Source organism: Heterodontus francisci, chromosome 3 (assembly GCF_036365525.1).
Source record: "Heterodontus francisci isolate sHetFra1 chromosome 3, sHetFra1.hap1, whole genome shotgun sequence".
NCBI classification, from domain to species: Eukaryota; Metazoa; Chordata; class Chondrichthyes; order Heterodontiformes; family Heterodontidae; genus Heterodontus; species Heterodontus francisci.
The window spans coordinates 11,644,187-11,669,296 of NC_090373.1; the positions used below are offsets into that span (position 1 = coordinate 11,644,187).

The 25,110-nt window shown below is 46.0% G+C and overlaps 1 protein-coding gene across 1 annotated transcript in view; it reads left to right on the forward strand.

The window, feature by feature from the left end:
* The window catches only part of LOC137366606 (collagen alpha-1(IX) chain-like), a 230,725-nt gene that overhangs the window by 48,663 nt on the left and 156,952 nt on the right, over positions 1-25,110 (forward strand). The window contains exons 4-8 of the mRNA XM_068028325.1: positions 15,105-15,185; positions 15,475-15,558; positions 16,830-16,892; positions 18,548-18,583; positions 18,698-18,760. Coding sequence (XP_067884426.1) covers positions 15,105-15,185; positions 15,475-15,558; positions 16,830-16,892; positions 18,548-18,583; positions 18,698-18,760 — 327 coding nt within the window. The remainder of the gene's footprint in view (positions 1-15,104; positions 15,186-15,474; positions 15,559-16,829; positions 16,893-18,547; positions 18,584-18,697; positions 18,761-25,110) is intronic.

Genomic DNA, 25,110 nt, shown 5'->3' on the forward strand with positions numbered 1-25,110 from the left:
CCATATTCCCTACCACATCCCCACCTTTCTCCTGCCACCTACCTACACTCGGGGCAATTTACAGTGGCCAATTTACCTGTCAACCTGCAAGTCTTTGGCTGTGGGAGGAAACCGGAGCACCCGGCGGAAACCCACGTGGTCACAGGGAGAACTTGCAAACACTCGCACAGGCAGTACCCAGAATTGAACCCGGGTCCCTGGAGCTGTGAGCTGCGGTGCTAACCACTGCACCACCGATTTGATGAGCATTTCCACAATTTGGGCACAGTTTTGAAGGTAACTGACCTTGATTGGGCACATTTTGATGAGGTTACTGAGATTTTCCTGACCTTCACCCTTGCACTGAAGCTGGTTGGGAAAGCTGTGTCTGCATCCCTGAGTGGAAGGGTGCATGTGTTTGTGACCTGTTTGAATCTAACATGGCAGATTCGATCTGGACTGCTAGGGTTATGGCTTTTTCCACGGTTAAATCATCATCCTCTATGGGAAGATGTTCCCTAATTCGTGGAATTGAAGTCTTTTCAATTAATTAGTCACAAATCAGTTTGTTGTTCCGTGTGCCAAATTTATATGTAGATGCCAATTGCTGCAATGCTGTCACATATTGTTTAATGGACTCACCATGTCCCTGGGATCTCTGGCAGAACACGTATCGCTCTATCATCATGCTTTTGGTTGGCCCTAAGTATTTTTTGAGAGCACTTCACTGCCATATCGAACATAGACATATCTTCTGTGAGCTGCTTGAAGACATGCTGTCCTTCTGCCCTTGAGCAGTGAATAAGTATTGTTTCATTATGGTTTGCTGCTATATCTGGGCTGTCCATCCCCGTAGTGAGCAAGTAGGTCTTGAACCCCAAAATCCATCGCTCCCAACACAAAGGAGGATTTCCTGGTGTCAGAAGAAAAGGTTTTAGAACTAGTAACATTAGATTTTGTTCACTCATCTTCATCGCCAAGTTTTTGTTATGTTTATGCTGGGTTACTGGGTTTAGTTTCAATATCCAATTTAACTCTGAGTAATGCCGATATCACACTTGTATTAAATAACCAACTGGTTTATTTAAAGCACATTAACTTACAGGGTCTTACACCATTTAAGTACATGTTCTGAGAGCTGTGAGTTCAGTGTGGAAGTATGGATGTTCAGTGTGGAAGCTTCCAGAAATTTCCCACAGATAAGGCTAAAGCATTTGCAACAATCTTCAGCCAGAAGTGCTAAGTTGATGATCCATCTGGGCCTCCTCCTGAAGTCCTCAGCATCACAGATGCCAGTCTTTAGCCAATTCGATTCACTCTGCATGATATCAAGAAACGACTGAAGGCACTGGATACTGCAAAGGCTATGAGCCATGACAACATTCTGGCAATAGTACTGAAGACTTATGCTCCAGAACCTGCCGTGCCCCCGAGCCAAGCTGTTCCAGTACAGCTACAAAACTGGCACATTCCCGGCAATGTGGAACATTGCCCAGGTATATCCTGCACACAAAAAGCAGGACAAGTCCAACCTGGCCAATTACCACCCTACCAGTCTGCTTTCAATCATCAGTAAAGTGATGGAAGGTGTCGTCAACAGTGCTATCAAGCGACACTTGCTTAGCAATAACCTGCTCAGTGACACTCAGTTTGGGTTCCACCAGGGCCACTCAGCTCCTGACCTCACTACAGTCTTGGTTCAAACATGGACAAAAGAGCTGAACTCAACAGGTGAGGTAAGAGTGACTGTACTTGACATCAAAGCAGCATTTGACCGAGTATGGCATCAAGGAGCCCTAGCAAAACTGGAGTCAATGGGAATCAGGGGGAAAACTCTCCACTGGTTGAAGTCATACCTAGCGCAAAGGAAGATGGCTGTGGTTGTTGGAGGTCAATCATCTGAGCTCCAGGACATCACTGCAGGAGTTCCTCAGGGTAGTATCCTAGGCCCAACCATCTTCCGCTGCTTCATCAATGACCTTCCTTCAATCATAAGGTCAGAAGTGGGGATGTTCGCTGATGATTGCACAATGTTCAGCACCATTCATGACTCCTCAGATACTGAAGCAGTCCGTACAGAAATGCAGCAAGACCTGGACAGTATCTAAGCTTGGGCTGATAAGTGGTAAGTAACAATCACACCACACAAGTGCCAGATCGCCAACAAGAGAGAATCTAATCATCTCCCCTTGGAATTCAGTGGCATGAATCCCCCACTATCAACATCCTAGGGGTTACCATTGACCAGAAACTGAACTGGAGTAGCAATATAAATACCATGGCTACAAGAGCAGGTCAGAAGCTAGGAATCCTGCAGTGACCTTCTGACTCCCCAAAGCCTGTCCACCATCTACACAGCACAAGTCAGGAGTGTGATGGAATACTCTCCACTTGCCTGGATGGGTGCAGCTCCAACAACACTCAAGAAGCTCGACACCATCCAGGACAAAGCTGTCCGCTTGATTGATACCCATCCACGAACATTCACTCCCTCCACAACCGATGCACACTGGCAGCATCTACAAGATGTACTGTAGCAATGCACCAAAGCTCCTTAGATAACACCTTCCAAACCCATGACCTCTACTAACTAGAAGGACAAGGGCAGCAAATGCATGGGAACACCACTACCTGCAAGTTTCCTTCCAAGTCACACACCATCCTGACTTGGAACTATATCGCCGTTCCTTCACTGTCGCTGAGTCAAAATCCTGGAACTCCCTTCCTAAGAGCACTGTGGGTGTACTTATCCCACATGGACTGCAGCGGTTCAAAAAGGCAACTCCCACCACCTTCTCAAGGGCAATTAGGGATGGACAATAAATGCTGGCCTTGTCAATGATGCCCTCATCCCACGAATGAGTTAAAAAAAAAACACCTGCTCTCTAGCTTCACCCAGAGGCCTAAACAATGAAATCAGTGAACACAGACCAAAACCATCAAACTCAGATCCATCAAATACTACACTGCCTATCCAGGCAGATTTTCTCAGACCTGTATGTTCTGCTGCACAATGACCTGAGGCCGCGTGGCCCCCATGGCACTCCCTTAACGGCAGCCGTCAAGGTCAAAGTTGCCCTGAATTTCTATGCAACTGGCTTAGTCCAGCGATCAACTGCAGACCAAGGTGGCATCTCACAGTTGGCAGCTCATCACGCCATCAGGCAGGTCACGGAGACTTCCTTCAGTAAGGAGTCCAAAACCGTACACAGTACTCTAGGTGTGGTCTCACCAATGCCCTGTACAGTTGTAGCAAGACTTCCATACTTTTATACTCCATCCCCCTTACAATAAATGCCAACATTCCAGTTGCCTTCCTAATTACTTGCTGTACCTGCATGCTAATATTTTGTGATTCATGTCCAAGAATACCCAGATCCCACATTCTGCAGTCTCTCTCCATTTAAATATTACTCTGCTTTTCAATTCTTCCCAGCAAAGTGGGCAATCTCACATTTTCCCACATTATACTCCATCTTCCAAATTTTTGCCCAGTTACTTACCCTATCTATATCTTGTTGCAGACACTATGTATCCTTCTCACAACTTGCTGTCCTACCTATCTTTGTATCGTCCATAAAGTTGGCTACTATACACTTGGTCCCTTCAGCCAAGTCATTAATATAGCTCGTAAATATTTGAAGCCCCGGCATTGGTCCCTGTGGCACTCCACACGTACAGTTTGCCTACCAGAAAATGATCCATTTATCCTAACACTCTGTTTCTTGTTATTTAGCCAATCCTCTATCCATACTAATATATTACCCCCAACACCATGGCAACCTTTTAGGTGTCACATTATCGAATGCCTTTTGGTAATTCAAATACACTACATCTACTTGATCCCCTTTATCCACCCTGCTTGTTACATCCTCAAAGAACTCGAATAAATTTGTCAAACATGATTTCCCTTCCATAAAACCATGTTTACTCTGCTTGATTGTATTATGACTTTCTAAATGTCCTGCTACTACTTCTTTAATAATGGATTCTAGCATTTTCCAAATGACAGATATTAGGCTAACTGGCCTATAGTTTCCTGTTTTCTGCCTCCCTCCTTTCTTGAATAGAAGTGTTACATTTGCAGTTTTCCAATCTGCTAGGACCTTTGCAGAAAGTAAGGAATTTTTGGAAGATTATAACCAATGCATCCACTATCTCTGCAGCCACTTCATTTAAGACCCTAGGATACAGGCCATCAGGTCCAGGGGACTTGTCAGCCTTTAGCTCCATTAGTTTTTCTCTAGTGATAGTGATTGTTTTAAGTCCCTCTCTCCCTTTTGCCTCTTGAATTTCTGCTATTCGTGGAATGTTTTTTGTGTTTCTACTGTGAAGACAGATACAAAATACTTGTTCAAAGTCTCTGCCATTTCTTTGTTTCCATTATTAATTTTCCAGTCTCATCCTCTAAGGGACCAACACTTACTTTAGTTACTCTCTTCCTTTTTATATACTTGTAGAAGCATTTACAGTCTGTGTTTATATTTCTTGCTAGTTTACTCTCATACTCTAATTTCTCCCTCTTTATTGTTTTTTAGTCATCCTCTGCTGGTTTCTAAAATTTTCCCAATCTTCTGGCCTACCACTAATCTTCACAGCATTTCATGCATTTCCTTTCAATTTGATATGATCCTTAACTTCCTTAGTTAGCCATGGATGGTGCATCCTTCTCATGGAGTCTTTCTTTCTTAATGAAATATAACTTTGCTGAGATTGATGAAATATCTCCTTAAATGCCTGCCATTGCTTTGCTACCATCTTACATTTTAACCTATTTTCCCAGTCCACTTTAGCCAACTATGTCTTAATACCTTTGTAATTGCCTTTATTTATGTTTAAGACACTAGTTTCAGATCCAAATTTCTCACCCTGAAACTGAATGTGAAATTCTATCATGTTATGATCACTCTTGCCTAAAGGATCCTCTACGATGAGGTTATTAATTAATTCTGTCTTATTACACATTACCTGATCTAAAATAGGCTACTCCTGGGTTGGTTCCTGATACATTGTTCCAAGAAACTGTCCATTAAACACTCTCTGACTCATCCTTCAGGCTACCTTTGCAATTTGATTTATCTAATCTGTATGAAGATTAAATTCACCCATGATAATTGCATTACCTTTCCTACAAGTCCCCATTAAGTCTTGATTTATTCTCTGTCCTACAGTGTAGTTCCTGTTAGGAAGCCTATAAACTACTCCCACCAGTGACTTCTTTCCTTTTGCTATTTCTTTTTTTTAAATTATTCTATTTATGGGATGTGGGCGTCGATGGCTAGGCCAGCATTTATTGTCCATCCCTAATTGCCCTTAAACTGAGAGGCTTGCTAGGCCATTTCAAAGGGCATTTAAGAGTCAACCGCATTGCTGTGGGTCTGGAGTCACATGTAGGCCAGACAAGATAAGGATTGCAGACTCCTTCCCTAAAGGACGTGAGTGAACCAAATGTGTTTGTACAAAAAGAGACAATGATTTCATGGTCACCAAGAGACAAGCTTTTTAATTCCAGATTTATTAATTTAATTTTTACCACCTGCTGTGGTGGGATTCAAACCTGTCTCCCCAGAGCATTCACCTGAGATCTGGATTACTAGTCTAGTGACATTACCACTACACCACCTCCACCCAAACTGATTCTACATCTTGATCTTCTGAGCCAAGATCATTTCTCACTACTGTACTGATCCCATCCTTTATTAACAGAGCTATCCCACCTCCTTTTCCTTTTTTCCTATCCTTCCAAAATGTCAAATACCTTTGAATATTTAGTTCACAGCCTTGGTCACTCTGCAACTAAGGCTCTGTAATGGCTATCATATCATACTCATTTATTTCTATTTGTGCTATCAATTCATCCATCTTGTTATGAATGCTGCATGCATTCAGGTAAAGAGCCTTTAATTTTGTCGTTTTACCATTTTTCCCTACTCTGACCTTATTTGCTGGTGCACGTTTATGTTTGTATGCTCTGTTTCTTCCTGTCACACTTCAGTTATCATTACCTGTATTGCTACCCTGCTGTATTGCCTTATTCTTTCTCATTAACTTTCCTTATCTCCCTCACATGCACCTTCACCACCCACCCCCACCCCACTGACTATTTAGTTTAAAGCCCTCTCTACCACCCGAGTTATTCGATTCACTGGTCCCAGCACGGTTCAGGTGAAGACCGTTCTCAATGGTACAGCTCCCTCTTTTCCCCAATACTGCTGCCAGTGCCCCATGAATCAAAATCATTTCTCCCACACCAATCCTTGAGCCACACATTTAACTCTCTGATCTTATTTACCCTATGCCAATTTGCTCATGGCTCAGTTGGTAATCCAGAGATTATTATCTGTGTGGTTCTTACCTATTTTGTTGGTATCTATGTGGACCATGACAACTGGACCCTTCCCCTCTCACTCCAAGTTCCTCTCCAGCCCCGAGAAGATGTCCTTAACCCTGGCACCGACAGGCAACAAGACTGCAGGACTCACGCTCTCGGCTGCAGAGAACAGTATCTATCCCCCTAACTATACTGGCCCCTACTTCTAGTACTTTCCTTTTTATTGCCCCCACTTTAACGGCCCCCTGCATCTCGGTGCTGCAGTCAGTTTGCTCATCCTGCCTGTAGTCCCTACTCTCATCCACACAAACTGCAAGAACCTCAAACCTGTTGGACAATTGTGGGGGCTGAGGCTCCTCCAGTGCGACCTTCTGGATCCCTATTCCTGCCTCTCTCATAGTCATACCCTCCTGTCCCTGACTACTGATCAAATCTGAAGTACCTACCCTAAGGGGTGTGACTGCCTCCTGGAACAAAGTGCCCAGGTCACTTTCCTCCTCCCCTGATGCCTGGCAACGTCCAAATCTTGGACTCTAGCTCATCAATTCTGAATCGACGTTTCTTAAGCTGCAGACACTGCAGATGTGGTTGCAGTGGATTAGGCTGGTGTCCACCAGCTCCCACATGCTACAGCGGCAACAGATTACCTGTCCTGCTCTCTCTATTGTTTTTTATTGAACTAATTAGGTTTCATGTTAAGAAATATCACTGAATAATAATTTGTAGTTATATGAAGTAATTCAACTAGTTAAGTTACAAATTAAATGCAATATAGAGTCATAGAGCCATAGAATTATACAGCACAGAAACAGGCCCTTTGGCCCATCGTGTCTGTGCCGGCCATCAAGCACCTATCTATTCTAATCCCATTTTCAAGCATTTGACCCGTAGCCTTGTATGCTATGGTGTTTCAAGTGTTCATCTAAATACTTAAATGTTGTGAGTGTTCCTGCCTCTACCAGCCCTTCAGGCAGTGCGTTCCAGATTCCAGCCACCCTCTGGGGGAAATATTTTTCCTCAAATCCCCTATAAACCTCCTGCCCCTTACCTTAAATCTATGCCCCCTAGTTATTGATCGCTTTGCTAAAGGAAAAAGTTTCTTCCTATCTAACCTAGCAATGCCCCTCATAATTTTGTATACCTCAATCAGGTCCCCCCCCTCAGCCCTCTCTGCTCTAAGGAAAACAACCCTAGCCTTTTCAGTCTCTCTTCATAGCTGAAATGCTCCAGCCCAGGCAACATCCTGGTGAATCTCCTTTGCACCCTCTCCAGTGCAATCACATCCTGCCTATAGTGTGGTGATCAGAACTGTACACAGTACTCCAGCTGTGGCCTAACTAGCGTTTTATACAGCTCCATCATAACCTGCTCTTATATCCTATGCCTCGGCGAATAAAGGCAAGTATCCCATATGCCTTCCTAACCACCTTATCTACATGTGCTGCTGCCTTCAGTGATCAATGGACAAGTACACCAAGGTCCCGCTGACCCTTTGTACTTCCGAGGGTCCTACCATCCATTGGATATTCCCTTGCCTTGTTAGTCCTCCCAAAATGCATCACCTCACACTTCTCAGGATTAAATTCCATTTGCCACTGCTCCGCCCATCTTACCAGCCCATCTATATCATCCTGTAATCTAAGGCTTTCCTCATCACTATTTACAACAGCACCAATTTTCGTGTCATCTGTGAACTTACTGATCATACCTCCTATATTCATGTTTAAATCATTAATGTACACTACAAGCAGCAAGGGTCCCAGCACCGATCCCCGTGGTAAACTACAGGTCTCAGGCTTCCACTTGCAAAAACAACCCCCGACCATCACCCTCTGCCGCCTGCCACTAAGCCAATTTTGGATCCAATTTGCCAAATTGCCCTGAATCCCATGGGCTCTTACCTTCTTAACCAATCTTCCAAGCGGGACCTTATCAAAAGCCTTACTGAAGTCCCTAGACTACATCAACTGCTTTACCCTCATCTACACATCTGGTCACCTCCTCGACAAATTCAATCAAGTTTGTTAGACACAATCTCCCCCTGACAAAGCCATGCTGACTATACCTGATTAATCTCTGCCTCTCCAAGTGGAGATTAATCCTGTCCCTCAGAAATTTTTCCAATAGTTTCCCTACCACTGATGTTAGACTCACTGGCCTGTAATTACCTGGTTTATCCTTGCTACCCTTCTTGAATAATGGCACCACATTCACTGTCCTGCAGTGCTCTGGTACCTCTCCTGTGGCCAGAGAGGATCTGAAAATTTGTGTTAGAGCTCCTGCTATCTCCTCCCTTCCCTCACATAACAGCCTGGGATACATTTCATCTGGGTTTGGGGATTTATCTACTTTTAAGCCCATTAAAACAGCTAATACCTCCTCCCTTTCAATGCTAATTTATTCGAGTATATCACAATCCCCCTCCCCGATCTCTACACCTACATTGTCCTTCTCCATAGTGAACACAGATGAAAAGTAATCATTTAAAACCTCACCTATGTCCTCCGGCTCCACACACAGATTGCCACTTTGGTCCCTAATGGGCCCTACTCTTTCCCTGGTTATCCTCTTGCCCTTAATATAGTGATAAAAGACCTTGGGATTTTCCTTTATCTTGCGTGTCAGTGTTTTTTCACGTCCCCTCTTCGCTGTCCTAATTACTTTTTTAAGTATCCCCAATATCTCCCCGTACCAGTTTAAATTACTGACCCAGTTTAGAAAGGAAACAACCCTTAAAACTCACCACCCAATCACCTACCTGCTCACTTAATTAATGACTCTGGGCTTCAGCTCCCAGGGCTCACTGCCTCCGGCTCCCTCTCTTCAATCACTCTTTGTTCTGTAAAACACCAGAACAGCTCCTCCTCCCTCACTGCACTGAATTCCCACATTTACCAAATTCCTAATCTAAGCAGTCTGTCTCGCAGTACTCAGTTGAGCTGGACTTCGTGCTGCTTACCCTCACATATGGGGTGACATTCAGATGGAGACATCACTGAGGGGAACATCAACACATGGGTGTGTCACGGTGGAAGAGATGAGGGAGAGCAGCCTACTGATGAATCATTCTTCTCTCATCCTGCAGGAGGAGAGCCCATATACACGGGAGATGGCCAGAATGGGAAGTGGAGTGACCCAGCTCCACACTCTGACAGCAGTGGAGGAGGCAGTGCTGGAGATCGCCAGGGTGCCCTTGAGGCATTTTGTGGGGTTGGCGAGACGGGAGGCTGAGAGTGACATGTCATTGGATTGCTCTTTCTAGAGGTGAAGGGCACGGAAAAGACTCCTGGACAATGTGTGCTGTGGATCTTAGACTGCTGTCATCTGCGGGGATAGTTGTGCTAGGACATTTGTTGAGTAGGACGAGTCCTCATTTCCATTCTCTGGGGGATAGGAGTGAGCAGGAGGAGGGTGAGGCAGAGTCAGCTGTGGGCAGTCCCCCTCAGAGGGCGGAGGACAAACACAGTGATGCATCATTGGATGAAGATGCTGGGCCTTGGGTTTTACAGGTAAGGAGGGTCTTCCTCGAGAACCAGAGGGAGATATGTTCCTGTTTGCTGGAGTTCCCTGAGGCCTTGAGGAGCCATGGCCAGGCAATGGAGGAGTCCATGCAGCGAATGTGCTCTGTGATGACCCAGGGATTCGATCACATGTGCAGAAAGAGTGAGACTCTCTGTAGCATTGACTGCTCAGTGTTGCTGATGGCGCTAAGGTGTTCCGAGTGGATTGTCAGCTGTGTCTCAGTCTGTGGCCGTATCCAGCATGGGGGCCAGGAAAGAGCTGTGACAGTTGCAGCAACAGACGACGGGGCCACTGCTCGGGCACCAGTGTCACCCTTCGGCTCCGCCCCTCCAACTCAGTAGCCATCTGTGTGCCAGGTCCCTGTGACAGAGGCAGCCCCTGTCATACCGCAAGTGCGGCAGCCTGTGGAGGAGCCCCAATGGGTGCCTCCAAGACGAGGACGGACGCCACAGATATCTCAGCTGGTGGTGGAGAGTAGGGAGCAGGCAGCTGCCACTTCATCCTCTGCCACTTTGTAGAAGTGTTTGGGAGAGGAAGGTGCCACAGCACTGAATTCACTTAATGGATCATCTGGGTGCTATTGTATAGATCTGTCTGTTATTCCGTTTAGCTCACAATATAACTTCTTTATGTCACCACTCTAATAGGTGAGTTATTGATGTAGCATTGTGTGGGATGGGGTGGGGACGTGGGGGCCCTGGGAATGTTATGTTCCCATACCTTATGAAGTTGGACAATGTTTGCGGAGAACCTCACAGTTAAGGTCATAGTGGTGAAATAGCTCTCGATACTGGAAGGTGAGTTTAGGGGTCCTCAGCCACGAGGACTCAGAGGAGGTCAGGTAAAGCGTTGCTGAATCAGTGTGACCCTTGGTGCTATGTCAGTCTGCAGTTCTCCCTGAGGCTTGGGACAGTGTTGACAAGCCTCCTCCACAGCCACCTCTTGAGTGATTCCGTTCTCCTCTTCCTCCTCTTCCTCCACCCGATCCTCTTCCGAGCTGGTGTAATGTTCCAGTTCCTGCTCTTCATCCATCTCCAGGCTTCTTTGCAGTGTCATGTTGTGCAGGGCGCAGCAGATGACCACAATAGGGGACACTCTGGCCGGTTTGTATTGGAGGGCACCAACTGACCGGTCAAGACAGGGAAACGCATCTTCAAGAAGCCAATGGTCTGTTCAATGCAGGTCCATGTTAGGAGATGGTTCTGGTTTAGCGCCTGTCCCATCTGTGTCTGGATTTCAGATGGGTGTCAGATCTATCCTTCGGGGATATAACCCTTATTTCCCAGCAGTCACCCACTGAATCTGGATGTGGGCGTGAAGAGGTGCAGCAGTTTCAATGAGTGGTAGCCCTTTCTGTTGAGAAATCTGATTGGCTGATCTGTTGGTGCCTTGATGGTGACATGTGTACAATCGGTGATGCCCTGGGCTTGAGGGAATCCATCGATGGCGGCAAAGCCCTCTGTGCCTGCGCAGAGCCATCTGTGTCAAAGTGGATGATGTGCCCGACCCTCCTGCAAATGACATTTCTGACCTGCCTGATGGCGTGATGAGCAGCCGATTGCGAGATGCCACCTCGATCTGCAGCTGATCCCTGGAATGATGCAGTTGCTTCAAAATTAAGGGCAACTTTGACCTTGACAGCTACAGGTAAGGAACTGCCATGGGCGCCACTAGGTCTTGAGTCATTGTGGATCACAGCACACAGGTTCGAGACCATCTGCCTGGATAGGCATAACCTCCTTCAGCACTGGCACTCTGTCATTTACAAGTACCTGACTCTTGGGCAGTAGACCTGATGTCGAGGATAGCGCCTTCTTCCCCTTGCAGCCCCCCTCTGTGCTCCTCTGGCCTCCTGCTGCCCAGGAGGTTGAATCTGCTGTAGCTCAGCGTGGCTGCTCTGTCCAATGTCAGAGCAGCCTGTTCCCATCAGAACTCCCTCAGCTGAGCTTGTGCCTTCACCAGGCCTTCCAGTGATGCCAGTGGGCTAATGTCCATGTCCAGATTCCTACCACTCACCACTGAGAAAAGCAAGGCTTCCAGCTCCAGCAATGGCCACTCTGTGGCACTTTTGGAGCAGCTGAGTTTTATTTTGGGCCTCTGCATTATGTTTATCAGCCCTTCCCATAGCCCTCATGGTCCCCCACCGTGTTTATGACTTGTACACCCTGCTGTGGTCCAGACATGGCCTTCTCCCCATGCACTTCCATTGAAAATTGTAAACTGCTGCTGAACGGCCTGTTAATGAGCTCCACAATGAGCTCAACAGGTGATTAACTGGAGGTGTGTGGGGTTGCAATTCCTTCCCTCTCAGCAACCCTTTAAAAATGGCTTTATGTTCCGAGGTGGAGAGACCCAGTGCTGACTTCCGACAACATGATCTTCAAATCATGCACACACCTGCTCCCACCCCTAGCAGCCTTGAAAAATACAGCCCAAAGAGTCTACAAAGAGACAGAGATAGGTTAAGTGAGTGTGCAAAAATTTGGCAGATGGAGCATAATGTGGGAAAATGTGAGGTTGTCCACTTTGGTAGGAAGAATAGAAAAGCACAATATTATCTAAATGAAGAGAGACTACAGAATTCTATGGTACAGAGGGACCTAGGTGTCCTTGTACATGAATCATAAAAAGTTAGCACACAGGTACAGAAAATAATTAGGAAGGCAAATGGAATGTTGGCCGTTATTGCAAGGGGAATGGAGCATTAAAGTACAACTGTACAGTACAACTGTACAGGACGTTGGTGAGGCCAGACCTTGGGTACTGTTTACAGTTTTGGCCCCCTTATTTAAGAAGGGATATACTTGCATTGGAGACAGTTCAGTGAAGGTCCCTGGCATGAAGAGGTTGTCTTATGTGGAAAGATTGTGCAGGTTGGTCCTATGCTGATTGGAGTTTAGAAGAATGAGAGGTGATCTTATTAAAACATGTAAGATTCTGAGGGGGTTTGACAGGGTAGATGCTGAGAAGATGTTTCCCCTCATGTGAGAATGTAGAACTAGGGGGCACAGTTTCAAAATAAAGGGTCCCCATTTAAGATGGAAATGAGGAGGATTTCCTTCTCTCTCAGGGCTGTTAATATTTGGAATTCTCATCACCAGAGAGCTGTGGAGGCTGTGCCATTGAATATATTCAAGGCTGAGTTGGACAGATTCTTAAAGTATCGGGGAGTCAAGGGTTATGGGGAACAGGCAGGAAAGTGGAGTTGAGGCCACGATCAGATCAGTCATATGTACATACGAATTAGGAGCAGGAGTAGGCCACTCGGCTCCTCAGGCTTGCTCCGCCATTCAATAAGTTCATGGCTGAACTGATTTCTCCACATTACCATATACCCCCAATAACCTTTCACCCCCTTACTATCTTATTGAATGACAGAGCAGGCTCGAGGGTCTGTCTAGCTGCTCTTGCTCCTATTTCTTATGCTCTTATGTAAAAAAAAATCCTCTTCTTCCCTCTGGTTCTTTTGCCAAGCACCTTAAATTTGTGTCCTCTGGTTACCAACCCTTCTGCAAATGGAAACAGTTTCTTTTTATTTACTCTATCAAACCACTTGATGATTTTGAACACCTCTATCAAATCTGCCCTTAACCTTCTCTGCTCTAAGAACCACAACCCCAGCTTCCTCCATGGAGACATAACCAAAGTCTCTCATCCCTGGTGCCATTATAATAAATCTCCTCTGTACCCTCTCTAAGGTTTTGACATCCTTCCTAGTGTGGTGTCCAGAATTGAACACAATACTCCAGTTGAGGATTAACCAGTGTTGTATGAAGGTTTCGCAAACTTCCTGACTTTTGTACTCTATGCCTCTATTAATCAAGCCAAGGATCCCGTAAGTCTATTTTAATAGCCTTCTCAACTTGTCGTGCCACCTTCAAAGATTTGTGTACATACACTCCCAGGTTTCTCTGTTCCTGCACCCTTGTTTAAATTGTATCATTTGGTTTACATTAAAAACAGTAAATGCTGGAAATACACAGCAGGTCAGGCAGCAGCTGTGGAGAGAGAAACAGAGCTAACGTTTCAGGCCAATGATCTTTAGTCAGAACCATTTGGTTTATATTGCCTCTCCTCATTCTTCCTACCAAAATATGTATCACTTCACACTTCACTGTGATAAATTTCATTGCCATATGTTGGCCGATTTCACCAGTCTGTCTGTCGTCCTGGAGTCTGTTACTATCCTCCACATTGTTTACTACATTTCTGAGTTCCGTATCATCACGAACTTTGAAATTATACCCTGTATACCAGATCCAGGCCATTAATAGATATCAAAAGGAGCACTGGTTCTCATACTGACCCTGGGGAAAACCATCCTCCAGTCTGAAAAACAACCATTCGCTACTACTCTCTGCATTCTGTACCTTAGCCATGCTGCCACTATCCCTTTAATCCCATAGGCTTTAATTTTGCTAATAAATCTATTAAGTGCTACTATATCAAATGCCTTTTGAAAGTCCATATATACATCAACTGCACTACCCTGATCAATCCTCCCTGTTACTTCATCAAATAACTCAATCAAGATAGCCAAAAAGGATTTGCCTTTAAAAAAATTACACTCACATTTATTAATTAGCCTGTACTTTTCCCAAGTGGCAATTAATTTTGTCTCAGATTGTTTTCTCTAAAAGATCCCCATTCTGCCCCCCCGTTCCACACACCGTTTGGTGCATGTGAATCTCTGGGAACATCCTGGAAATGGTTCCATCCAGCAGCTTCCCTCTGTCCAAAAGGACATGGCTAATGTTCTCCTCCTTGTTTATTAAAACCACAGATGCTCATTTGTCAGACTACAGTTGATAGGTATAAAGGCTCTTGTGAATGCAGTCACAAATGTCTTTGTTAGAGGTTGACTGTGTTTAAAATTATTTTCCTTCAGGGTGGTGTGAAATGTCACATCTACACAAGAGGCCTTTACAGAAGGTATCTAGTGCATACATGGCCTGGAGCAGTGAGATTCCAATTGCTTCAAAGTGAAATACCGTCGATCATTATCATAAAATGAGTGCTAACATTATTCTGTATTCTGTCATTATATTCACTTGAATTCTCTACTTTTGTTTTGATCAATAAATAAAAGAATCGGATAAATACTTGAAGGGGAGAAAGTTTGCAGGGTTATGGGGAAAGAGTAGGGGAGTGGGACTAATTGGATAACTCTTTCAGATAGCCAGCACAGACATGATGGGCCAAATGGCCTCCTTCTCTGCTGTATGATTCTACTGGTTTTGCATTATTTTACACAAGTATATTCATTGTACAGACACTAATAGAAAATTCTGGACCACTGCGCCGTAATATACAAGAAATTAGAACTCCAAAGCTACTGGGCAGTTATAATATATTAAAATAAAAGGTATGTGGTCTTTATTGCTTGGTACCATTCCTTTTAAGCTTGCCCATCACTAAGCAAATTATATTGTCTGTTTACTAACGCTTGTTATGGCATTATTCTTATTTTATATTAAAAAGGGGAATGGGGAAATAAACGCATATGCTGACAGGTATTCGAGTTTAAAGTGAGACCTTCAGGTACCGTTCAGAAATTGGTTGCTTTCTGCAGTTAATGAGCTAAATATAAAATAAAATGACCGTATCTGATAAACGTTGCAATTCCATTTTGTCCCGTCCAGTTTGAACTCCAGTGGATGATCATTCATTGCGACCCTCACTGGGCACGACGAGAATCCTGCTCTGAACTTCCTGCCAGGAATTCGGTAAGAAGGATAGCAGCTCTTCTCAAGACGCCCTTTTTAAAGGGGGAAAAAAAGTTGTAATTTCACATGGTTACAAACTCTCAAATCTCAATGTGCTGGACGGAATCGTTTTGTTTTCCTTCCTGACTTTATAAAGCAGCATGATTGGAGGTGGATGGACAAAGTAGATTGTAGGAAGGTACTTTGTGAAGATTAACCCCGGGGCTCCTCCCAGTGACTGCCAAGCCCTCCAATCACGTAGCCTGGCAGCGGGATCTTCATAAACATAAGACCTCATTGCTATGCAAGTGCCTTAGTCACAGACAGAGGGGGAATTTCTTGGGGGCCGAACAGTCAACTAAGAGGAGAGAAAGGATCTGTCTGGCCGCTGGGTTAACCATGGCGAGCTCTAACAGGCAATGTGGACTTTTGTATCTAGTGATTTTTCTACAGATAGTGCGCCTCGGTTTAACTCAAGTAAGTGGACTCTAATTTTAACCTTGCTGGCTTTGGTGTAGAACACATTGAACCCAGACAATCGCGTAAGGGAACTAACTCCTGGAAGTTGTCTGCTAGTAAGATAGTTCTACCTCTGAACTTCTGGAAAAAATAAAACCTGGGACGGTGACAGCTCTTTTCCTGCATAGCTTTAATGTGAGTGATGTGAGGGTTACAGTAGGGGTTGAACATATACAGATACTGGATCTATAGCCAGCTGCCTGGTCAGTGGACTGATGTGGAGAACTAGAATGGGATTTCGAAATGATAGTCTGGGGGAGGGGGAAGAAAGGATGAGCACTGAGGACACTCTATAGCTGCTGATAGTTAAAGCTGCATCTTGTTCCATTGTTAACCCTGTCAATATTTATTAGATGCTGTGATTTGATGCATCCTTTCAGCACATGAATCAGCATAAGGTTTTGGGCAGTATTGGACATTACATTCGGCACTTGCGGGAAATGTCTTATTCCAAGTAGGTCTTTAATTCAGACTTTCACAGGACTTGGGCTAAGTTAAAGGCTGGAATAGGAGCAGTAAAAAGTGTATGACATTATTTCAACAGTTTTGCTTTCTGGACAAATAACTGAAAGTTGAGTTATTAAAGAATCCGAATAGATATTGTTCCCTCGGGAATATTTCCCAGCAGAAATGCCAATGAACGTGTTCTTATTTAAGTACTGAGTAAACTGTACATACATTGGATTTTCAATCAATACCAATTTTCTTAAACGGCGCTGTACATACATTTTTTAAAAATGCAATCTTTTCTTTTTAATGGATTTTAAATGCAGATTTCACCAGGTGATTCAGGTCTCCCAGGTCCACCCGGAGTCCCGGGAGTGGATGGGATTGATGTAAGTCATTGCATAAAGCTTTAAATCTCTGACGAGTTCCCTCCCTCTCTCCTTCCCCCTTCTCACCCTCCCTCTCTCCTTCCCCCTTCCTCACCCTCCCTCTCTCCTTCCCCCTTCTCCCTACCTCACCCTCCCTCTCTCCTTCCCCCTTCTCACCCGACCTCACCCTCCCTCTCTCCTTCCACCTCTCCCTACCTCACCCTCCCTCTCTCCTTCCCCCTCTCACCCTACCTCACCCTCCCTCTCTCCTTCCCCCTTCTCACCCTACCTCACCCTCCCTCTCTCCTTCCCCCTTCTCACCCGACCTCACCCTCCCTCTCTCCTTCCACCTCTCCCTACCTCACCCTCCCTCTCTCCTTCCCCCTTCTCACCCTACCTCGCCCTCCCTCTCTCCTTCCCCCTTCTCACCCTACCTCACCCTCCCTCTCTCCTTCCCCCTTCTCACCCTACCTCGCCCTCCCTCTCTCCTTCCCCCTTCTCACCCTACCTCACCCTCCCTCTCTCCTTCCCCCTTCTCACCCTACCTCGCCCTCCCTCTCTCCTTCCCCCTTCTCACCCTACCTCGCCCTCCCTCTCTCCTTCCCCCTTCTCACCCTCCCTCTCTCCTTCCACCTCTCCCTACCTCACCCTCCCTCTCTCCTTCCCCCTTCTCACCCTACCTCGCCCTCCCTCTCTCCTTCCCCCTTCTCACCCTACCTCGCCCTCCCTCTCTCCTTCCCCCTTCTCACCCTACCTCGCCCTCCCTCTCTCCTTCCCCCTTCTCACCCTACCTCACCCTCCCTCTCTCCTTCCCCCTTCTCACCCTACCTCACCCTCCCTCTCTCCTTCCCCCTTCTCACCCTACCTCACCCTCCCTCTCTCCTTCCCCCTTCTCCCTACCTCACCCTCCCTCTCTCCTTCCCCCTTCTCCCTACCTCACCCTCCCTCTCTCCTTTCCCCTTCTCACCCTACCTCACCCTCCCTCTCTCCTTCCACCTCTCCCTACCTCACCCTCCCTCTCTCCTTCCCCCTTCTCCCTACCTCACCCTCCCTCTCTCCTTTCCCCTTCTCACCCTCCTTCCCCCTCCCTCTCTCCTTCCACCTCCCCCTACCTCACCCTCTCTCTCTCCTTCCACCTCTCCTCTCCCGACCCTACCTCACCCTCTCTCTCTCCTTCCCCCTCTCCTCTCCCGACCCTACCTCACCCTTCCTCTCTCCTTCCCCGTCTCCCCTCCCCTCTCCACCCTATCCCACTCCCTCTCTCCCTTCCCTCTCTCGCCTCCCTACCTTACCTCACCCTCCCTCTCCGTCCCCCTCCCCTCACCTCCCTACCCACCCTACCTCCCTCCTTCCCCCTCCCATTTTCCAGCAGCAGTACAAATGAGATCCCGGTTTTGTGAAGATGGAAGAGCAGACTCTGCCACTTTGTAAATCCTGGCCAGTGCGGACCGGTTGGGACAGAAGCTGCAATCTCTCTGGCCACTTTATATCATCATTTTGCATTCCTGTGCCTTTAACAGACGACTCCCCATCACACACTCTCCTTACCTCTCTCCCCCCCCCCCCCCCCCTTCTCCATCTCTCTATCCACCCTCCCCGATCTAAAAGCGCCCTCCTTTTTAAACCATATCATTGAAATAATGTGACATTTATCAACTTTCTGTGATTAACTTCAGGGGGATCGAGGTCCTGATGGTCCCCCGGGTTCACCGGTGAGTATTTCCTCCCTGTATACTTTCCTCAATATGATTTTGGTAGAAGAACTGAAGAATTCTCACTGAGTCTTTGATGTTTTTTTCTCTCTCTCTTCACTTGAAAATATCGAGGGTCCGAAAGGGGACGCGGGTGCCAGAGGCTCAGCCGGATTGGTGGGACCGCTGGGTAAAGATGTAAGTAGCAATTTGATCCTAAAGTGATCTCAATCCCGCTCAACAAGAGTCCGGCAAATGGTACTTGCTGCAAAGTCTCTTAAACGCATCGAAAGGGGGAGAAACGCCGCCTGTAAGGGCTGGTGCTGGTGATGTTGCTCCGGACTCTGGCCCTTCCACCTTGACTTAAGTCGCTTCGCTCTGCCCAGGTTGCAAATCCCTGTTTAACGAACAACTGGGGCAATTCGCTTCCAGAACCCGGGCCCAAGGGGTTAAAGTGGTGAATTCCAGCTCTTCTGTGTTAAACAAGATCCTCATTGTGCTGAGATGTATATTTAAAAAAGGGCCTGATCCACATCCATACAAAATTTACACAAAAATCCACGCAGATCGAAAAAAAAATGCAATATTTGTCAAAGGACCTGCCTGTTAATGTTTAAAAAAAAATATTTTTAACATTGAACCAACCAGACTCCAGAGAGGGAGGTGTGAGGGGGCGGGGGTCCCCCAGCCCTCAGAGGGGTGAGGGGGTTCCGCAGCCCACAGAGGAGGGGGGGGGGGGGGGTCCCTGGCTGACAGAGGGGTCGAGGGTTCCTTAGCCCTCAGGGGAAGGGGTTCCCTAGCCCTCAGAGGCGGGGGTTCCCTAGCCCTCAGAGGAAGGGGTTCACTGGCTCTCAGAGGTGGGGGTTCCCTAGCCCTCAGGGGAAGGGGTTCCCTGGCCCTGTATCCCTGGCCTCTTGTCCCCCGATGCGAGAAATGGCAGAAGGAGCCAAGAGGGACTTTCACAGCGAATCACTGCCATGACAGACAAGTACGGTTACCAACCCTCCAGGATTGCCCTGGAATTAAAGATTAATCTCCTGGCACTGCTACGAGAAACTCCAGGGAGGAAAAAAAAATAGGGGCAGCAAAGAAAATAGTGATTTTACATGATTTTTTTTATTTGAACATATTTGTTGTGAAAATAATGGAGGTGAATAAGGGATGGGGAGTGGGGCAAGGCTTTTGGACTGATAGTCCAATCAACCATCATTCAATCTTCAGATTGGCGGGGTACATTGTTGATGGACATACTGGGTGACCAGTTGTGGAAATGTGGGGGATGGGCTGGTTGGCAGCTGGAGGTCATATAATGAAACTTCCAGGAATTTGTCCAACCAGTGTTGGCAACAGTAAACACAAGGACAGGGATTTTATGGAGGTGTTGGGGTCTCGGCCATCGGCTGGAGAGCCAGCAAGAGACCCGCGTTACCTCCCTTGGGGAAGGCCCACTGAACGGTGGGCCAAACGGCCACCGGAGGGGCCACCAGGGCGGCGGTGGCTGCTGCCAGAATGACACCCACCAGATGCCCAGGATTGTGGAGCAACCCAGGCCATGGGTAAATGATGGCAGGAGAGGATTTGTGGGGTGGGCTCGCAGGGGAGGGGCTTTCGGGGAGTTGGCAGCAAGGGCAGGGTTGGCTGTAAGTGTGCCCGCCCCACCTTCCCAATGCTGGATCCCTTGATCAGGCACTGAGTGCCTTTGAATGAGGTATCCCGCCATTTCCCCCTCACCCCCAGGGGAGACCACAAGAAACCCTGCATGGGTTTGCATGTCGTGCTCCCCATGCAGCAACAGGCCCACGTGTTGCTGGGCTAATGCCAGCAGCAGTGGGAAGAGGCCCTTAATTGAGCGGTAATTGCCCTTTAAGGGCCTCAGTTGGCGATGAGACTTAAGCAGACTTAATTAGGATGGAGGCAGGAAAGTGGTGGGGTCCCCACCTGCCACCATCCCGCCAGATTAAATGCCCTTCCCAACTCCAAACTCGCTGCGAGATAGAGCACAAAATATTGCCCAAGATGTTTAAAAGACTGTTACCAAAGTGTATGTTTTAAAGATCAATAAGAGAGCAATTTTTTTTTCGACAAAACAGTGGTGAAATAGACCCAGGTCCTGGGTGAAATCCTTTCTCCCATTTCCAATACTTTCATAACTAACAAACAGTGTCGAAGTAAAATGGGAAAAATATCCACACTTCTGTTTTAATGCCCCTATGACTTTCTCCTGGGTTGTTCAACCAACATCCTGGAGATTGATCTTTAACTGCTGCAGCAATAGCAACCCTATCGAGAGATAATACAAACCGTGAGCTAAAATGGCAGCTTAAAATAAAGTGTTTCCTCCCAAAAGAAGGATGTATAGAATGATTTATGTTGTAAAATAGTTGTAACTGTACCACGTTTAGAATTCTCTGGAGATAAACAGGGGCAGATTGAGATGATAACTGAGGAAATAAACTCAGTTTTAAAAGCCTTAAATGTTTCTAGTGAATAGGCCAGTTATATTCCACATTTTGTGTCAATCCAAAATGATGTAAAATTTTGTACTGATGCAAACCTGTGGTATAACATGTGTGTGCAATTACCTGAATTAACTGCAGCTCCATTGACTTATCTGGCAGTTGATGATTCCAATAGTTCTGGATGTACTTGAACCACGAAAAGTTAGCGATGGGACTCAGACACTGCTTACCTGCCCCTGCATGAGGATTCCTGTCTATATCAAGTGCTAATGTCTGCTCTCTTGTAGATGACCAATATATAGTGGTACATACACTGATCCATTTATAAGATAACCTCGCTACTTTCCAGGACAAAAGCAGAAAAAAACCTACTAACAGCAAAGGTCAACAACACCACCATAGACTACTCTGAGATGACCTCTCCAGCTTCTCGTCAGCCTTTCCACCCTGTCTCTATCCCCTCTCTGATTCCTGGTCTGTCTCTCCCTCCTCGCTCAGGTGTATGATTCACCACTTCTCCCACGCTCTACCAGAAGCATTTCCATAGTTTCCTTTAAGTCTTTGCAGTGTAATAGTTCCAGGTTTAAATTAAAGGGGAAGTCTGCACATGTGCCACAGTATCCTAAAAGAAAATATCTGTAAGGATTTCTGTCAGTCACCTGGTGCTAGCCTGTTGCACACTGTAAAAGCACATGCTTGAAAGAGTCTGGGAGCAGATGTTTTGTCCAGAACTCAGCTTGCTATGACATCATAACATCCCTTTCAATGACATCACATGGCCCAAATCATGTAGCCCACAAATTCCCTATATTGCAGGGTGTAGACCAAACTAGGAACACACAGGATGATAGAGCTGCAATTCAGTGAGTCTGCAAACTGCACTTGGAACAGCTGTGGTAAAATTTCACACAATGAATGTCCTGTCTACTTGGAATACACTGTAGGCACTAAATGCAAGGCTTATCATTGCTTGTGGCAACAGGGTGTTTGGAATATTTATTGGAGGCTGGGGAAGCTGTGTGACTTGGCTGTCAGTAACCCCAGTACAGCTTTTCTTTTAGCAATGAGCAGAATCAGAATTCTGAGATATTTCTATAATGGTAAGTTCAGCATTGCTGTTTTCTCAAATAGAATCACACTTAACAGAGCTTAAGTTGTCAATAGCTCCATTAACGCGCCTGAATTTTGTCCTGTACAGTCGTCTCTTTCTGAACCCTGTCGTTAAGACACTCAGTCTGCAAATACAGAACAAATAATTAAGTGGCAGTGTGACCCTGCAAGGGTAGAATCATCCCAAGCAGCAGGTTACTCAACTCAATCAGAAAAAGGCAGATCCCAAACCGGTGAGATCAGTTTAGGAATTTGTGCTCCTGGCTTGGTGTTTCGTCTGCCAGGACTGTACATCAGGAATTTGGGTACCTGATATTTTGCCCATTTGAAATGAATGATGGGAGGACATCTGCCCAGATGCCCAGCATCAGTGGATGAAACTTTGCACCAGGAGTGCAATTTCCTAAAACTACCCGACAGGGATCCAGACAGATGGGTTTGAAATAGAGCCGACCTAATGATTATCGGTGCCTTATGTTGTGTGTTGTTGTAGTTGTAGCATAACTGGGGCGTTATTGATAAAGTCTAGATAAGATCAACTCATAACTTATTTACACATCTCTATTTATACTCTCCACAAGTCTCTCTAGCTAGCATCCTTCGTGCTGCTTCTCTCTTCTTCCAAAGCCCATTACCATGTGACTATTACATCATTGTCACTACAGTAGGAGGGGTTGCTCTCACTGTCTCCAAAATTATCGCTTTCAGGTCCTTATACTACATCCCCCCACATCCCTCCCCTCACCCCCCCAAGTCTTTATCCATACATTTTCTTTAACATGTATACATTCTTGACTTTACCTACTACTCTTTCTCACCCCAAGTCTCTAACTTCACAGATTTAGTCTGTTAGGAAGTTTCATGACTCTCCCAGATCTTGTTCTAGTCTGACTGGGATGATCAGTAGTCTTCCTTGTAAGTCTCGATCACTGACTTGGTTGATTTTCACTAAGGATTGTAGTATTCTGTTTGCTCTGGGTTTCTTCATCATCATCGTCATCATCATTTGATTCTTCCAAATAAATGATTGACTGTTGCTTCTGGGGAATAGGGATAATGGTTCTCCTATTTCTATATATGTTCCCTTCTGTTGTGTATACTAGAGGCCTGCTACCTGACCTGAACCCGACTGGACCCGACGACATGTGTCGGGTTCGGGTCGGGTTGGGCCCATCTTCCGGGTCCAGCTTTCAGGCTTGGGTCGGGTCGGGCCGGGTCCGTGTTGGGCTCGGATCGGGTCGGACTGGACATACATGGTAAGTGCTCTACTGGTAATTTTTAAAATTAAAAACTTACCTGAGCTGGGAGTCCGGGATGAAACTGAGTCTGCGCAGTGAGCAAGTGACGTCACTATGACATCATCACGCATGCGCTGCAGCTTTGTGGAGCTTCCCAGTTGGAAGGTAAGTAAAGGGATGGTCGGATCGAGCTCGGGTCGGGTCAAGACAGGGTTGGGCTCGAGTCGGGTTGGGCTCGGGGTGAAACTGGAGGGACTCGGGCCGGGTTGGGCTCGGGCCGGGTCGGGCTCGGGTCCGCTATGGATCGGTTGGGTTCTGGTCAGGTTCTTTTTCCCGACCTGAGCAGGCCTTTAGTGTGTACCACGTGCAATCTCTGGTAGTTTTCATCTCTGTGGATTACAGTACCTTCCCTTTCTCGGTCTCGTATCTATACTCTTTGGCCTTCATTCAGTTTCGGTAAGTCTTTGGGATGAAATCTTTTGTTGTAATTTCGAGTTGGTTGCCTTCTGTAAGAGTTTTCCCAGACTCTTCCATAGCCCCAAACATTCAATCCTGGAAACAATTTTTAAGGCAACATAGGCAGTTGCGTTCTTATCTTCCTGCCCATCAGTAACTCTGCAGGTGATAGTCTACACATCAATTGTGTAGATGGATAAATTAGAAGTGAAGTTGGAAGGTCTTCATTCTTCTTCAATAAGGACTTTATGGTTCTTACACCTCTTTCCACTTCACCATTCGACTGTGGATAACGTGGTGAACTTATGAGATGTTGAAATCCCATTCCTGTCGCAAACTATGTGAAATTCACAAACAGTGGTCCGTTGTCTGACTCAACTTCATCAGGGATACCATGTGCAGCAAAGATGTCTTGTATAGACTCTTATAACTGGGGTAGGCGGTGGCGTAGTGGTATTATCACTGGACTAGTAACCCAGAGACCCATGGTATTTCTCTGGGAATATGGGTTTGAATCCCACCACAGTAGAAGGTGGAATTTGAATTTAATTAATAAATCTGGAATTAAAAGCTAGTCTAATGATGGCCATGAAACCATTGTCAATTGTTGTAAAAACCCATCTGGTTCACTAATGTCCTTTAGGGAAGGAAATCTGCTGTCCTTACCTGGTCTGGCCTACATGTGACTCCAGATCCACAGCAATGTGGTTAACTCTTACATGCCCTCTGAAATGGCCTAGCAAGCCACTCAGTTGTACCTAACCTTCTCACTTCTATCCACCTTGAGAAATAATCAGTGTTGATATAGGACTTTCTGTTGAACATGAATAAATCCACATTCCTGTGGTAATTGAATAGTTATGGGAGGGTCAAACTGTTCTGGTCTTGGTATTGCACAGCTCTTACAGTTCTGGATCAGATTTTCGATGTCTTTGGATATTCCTGGCCACCACACTGATGATTGTGCCCTTGCTCTGCACTTCGTTATTCTCATGTTGCCTTGATGTAGACGTTCCAAGATATCCGATCTAAGAGAACTGGGAATGACTAGTCTATCATTATAAACTAGCAAATCATCGATGATTGCAAGGTATTTTCTATATTCATAAAGTTTTTATTGTTTTCCCACCAGGATGTTTTGTGGCCACCCTTGTGTGCAATTCTGCCTTATGTGAATACATTCTTCAACGTTTTTTGGGTGTGATAAATTTCTTGTAGTTTCTGTATACTGGCCAGTCATTGTTGTGTGATATACCATGGATATGACTATATCTCATCCACAAAA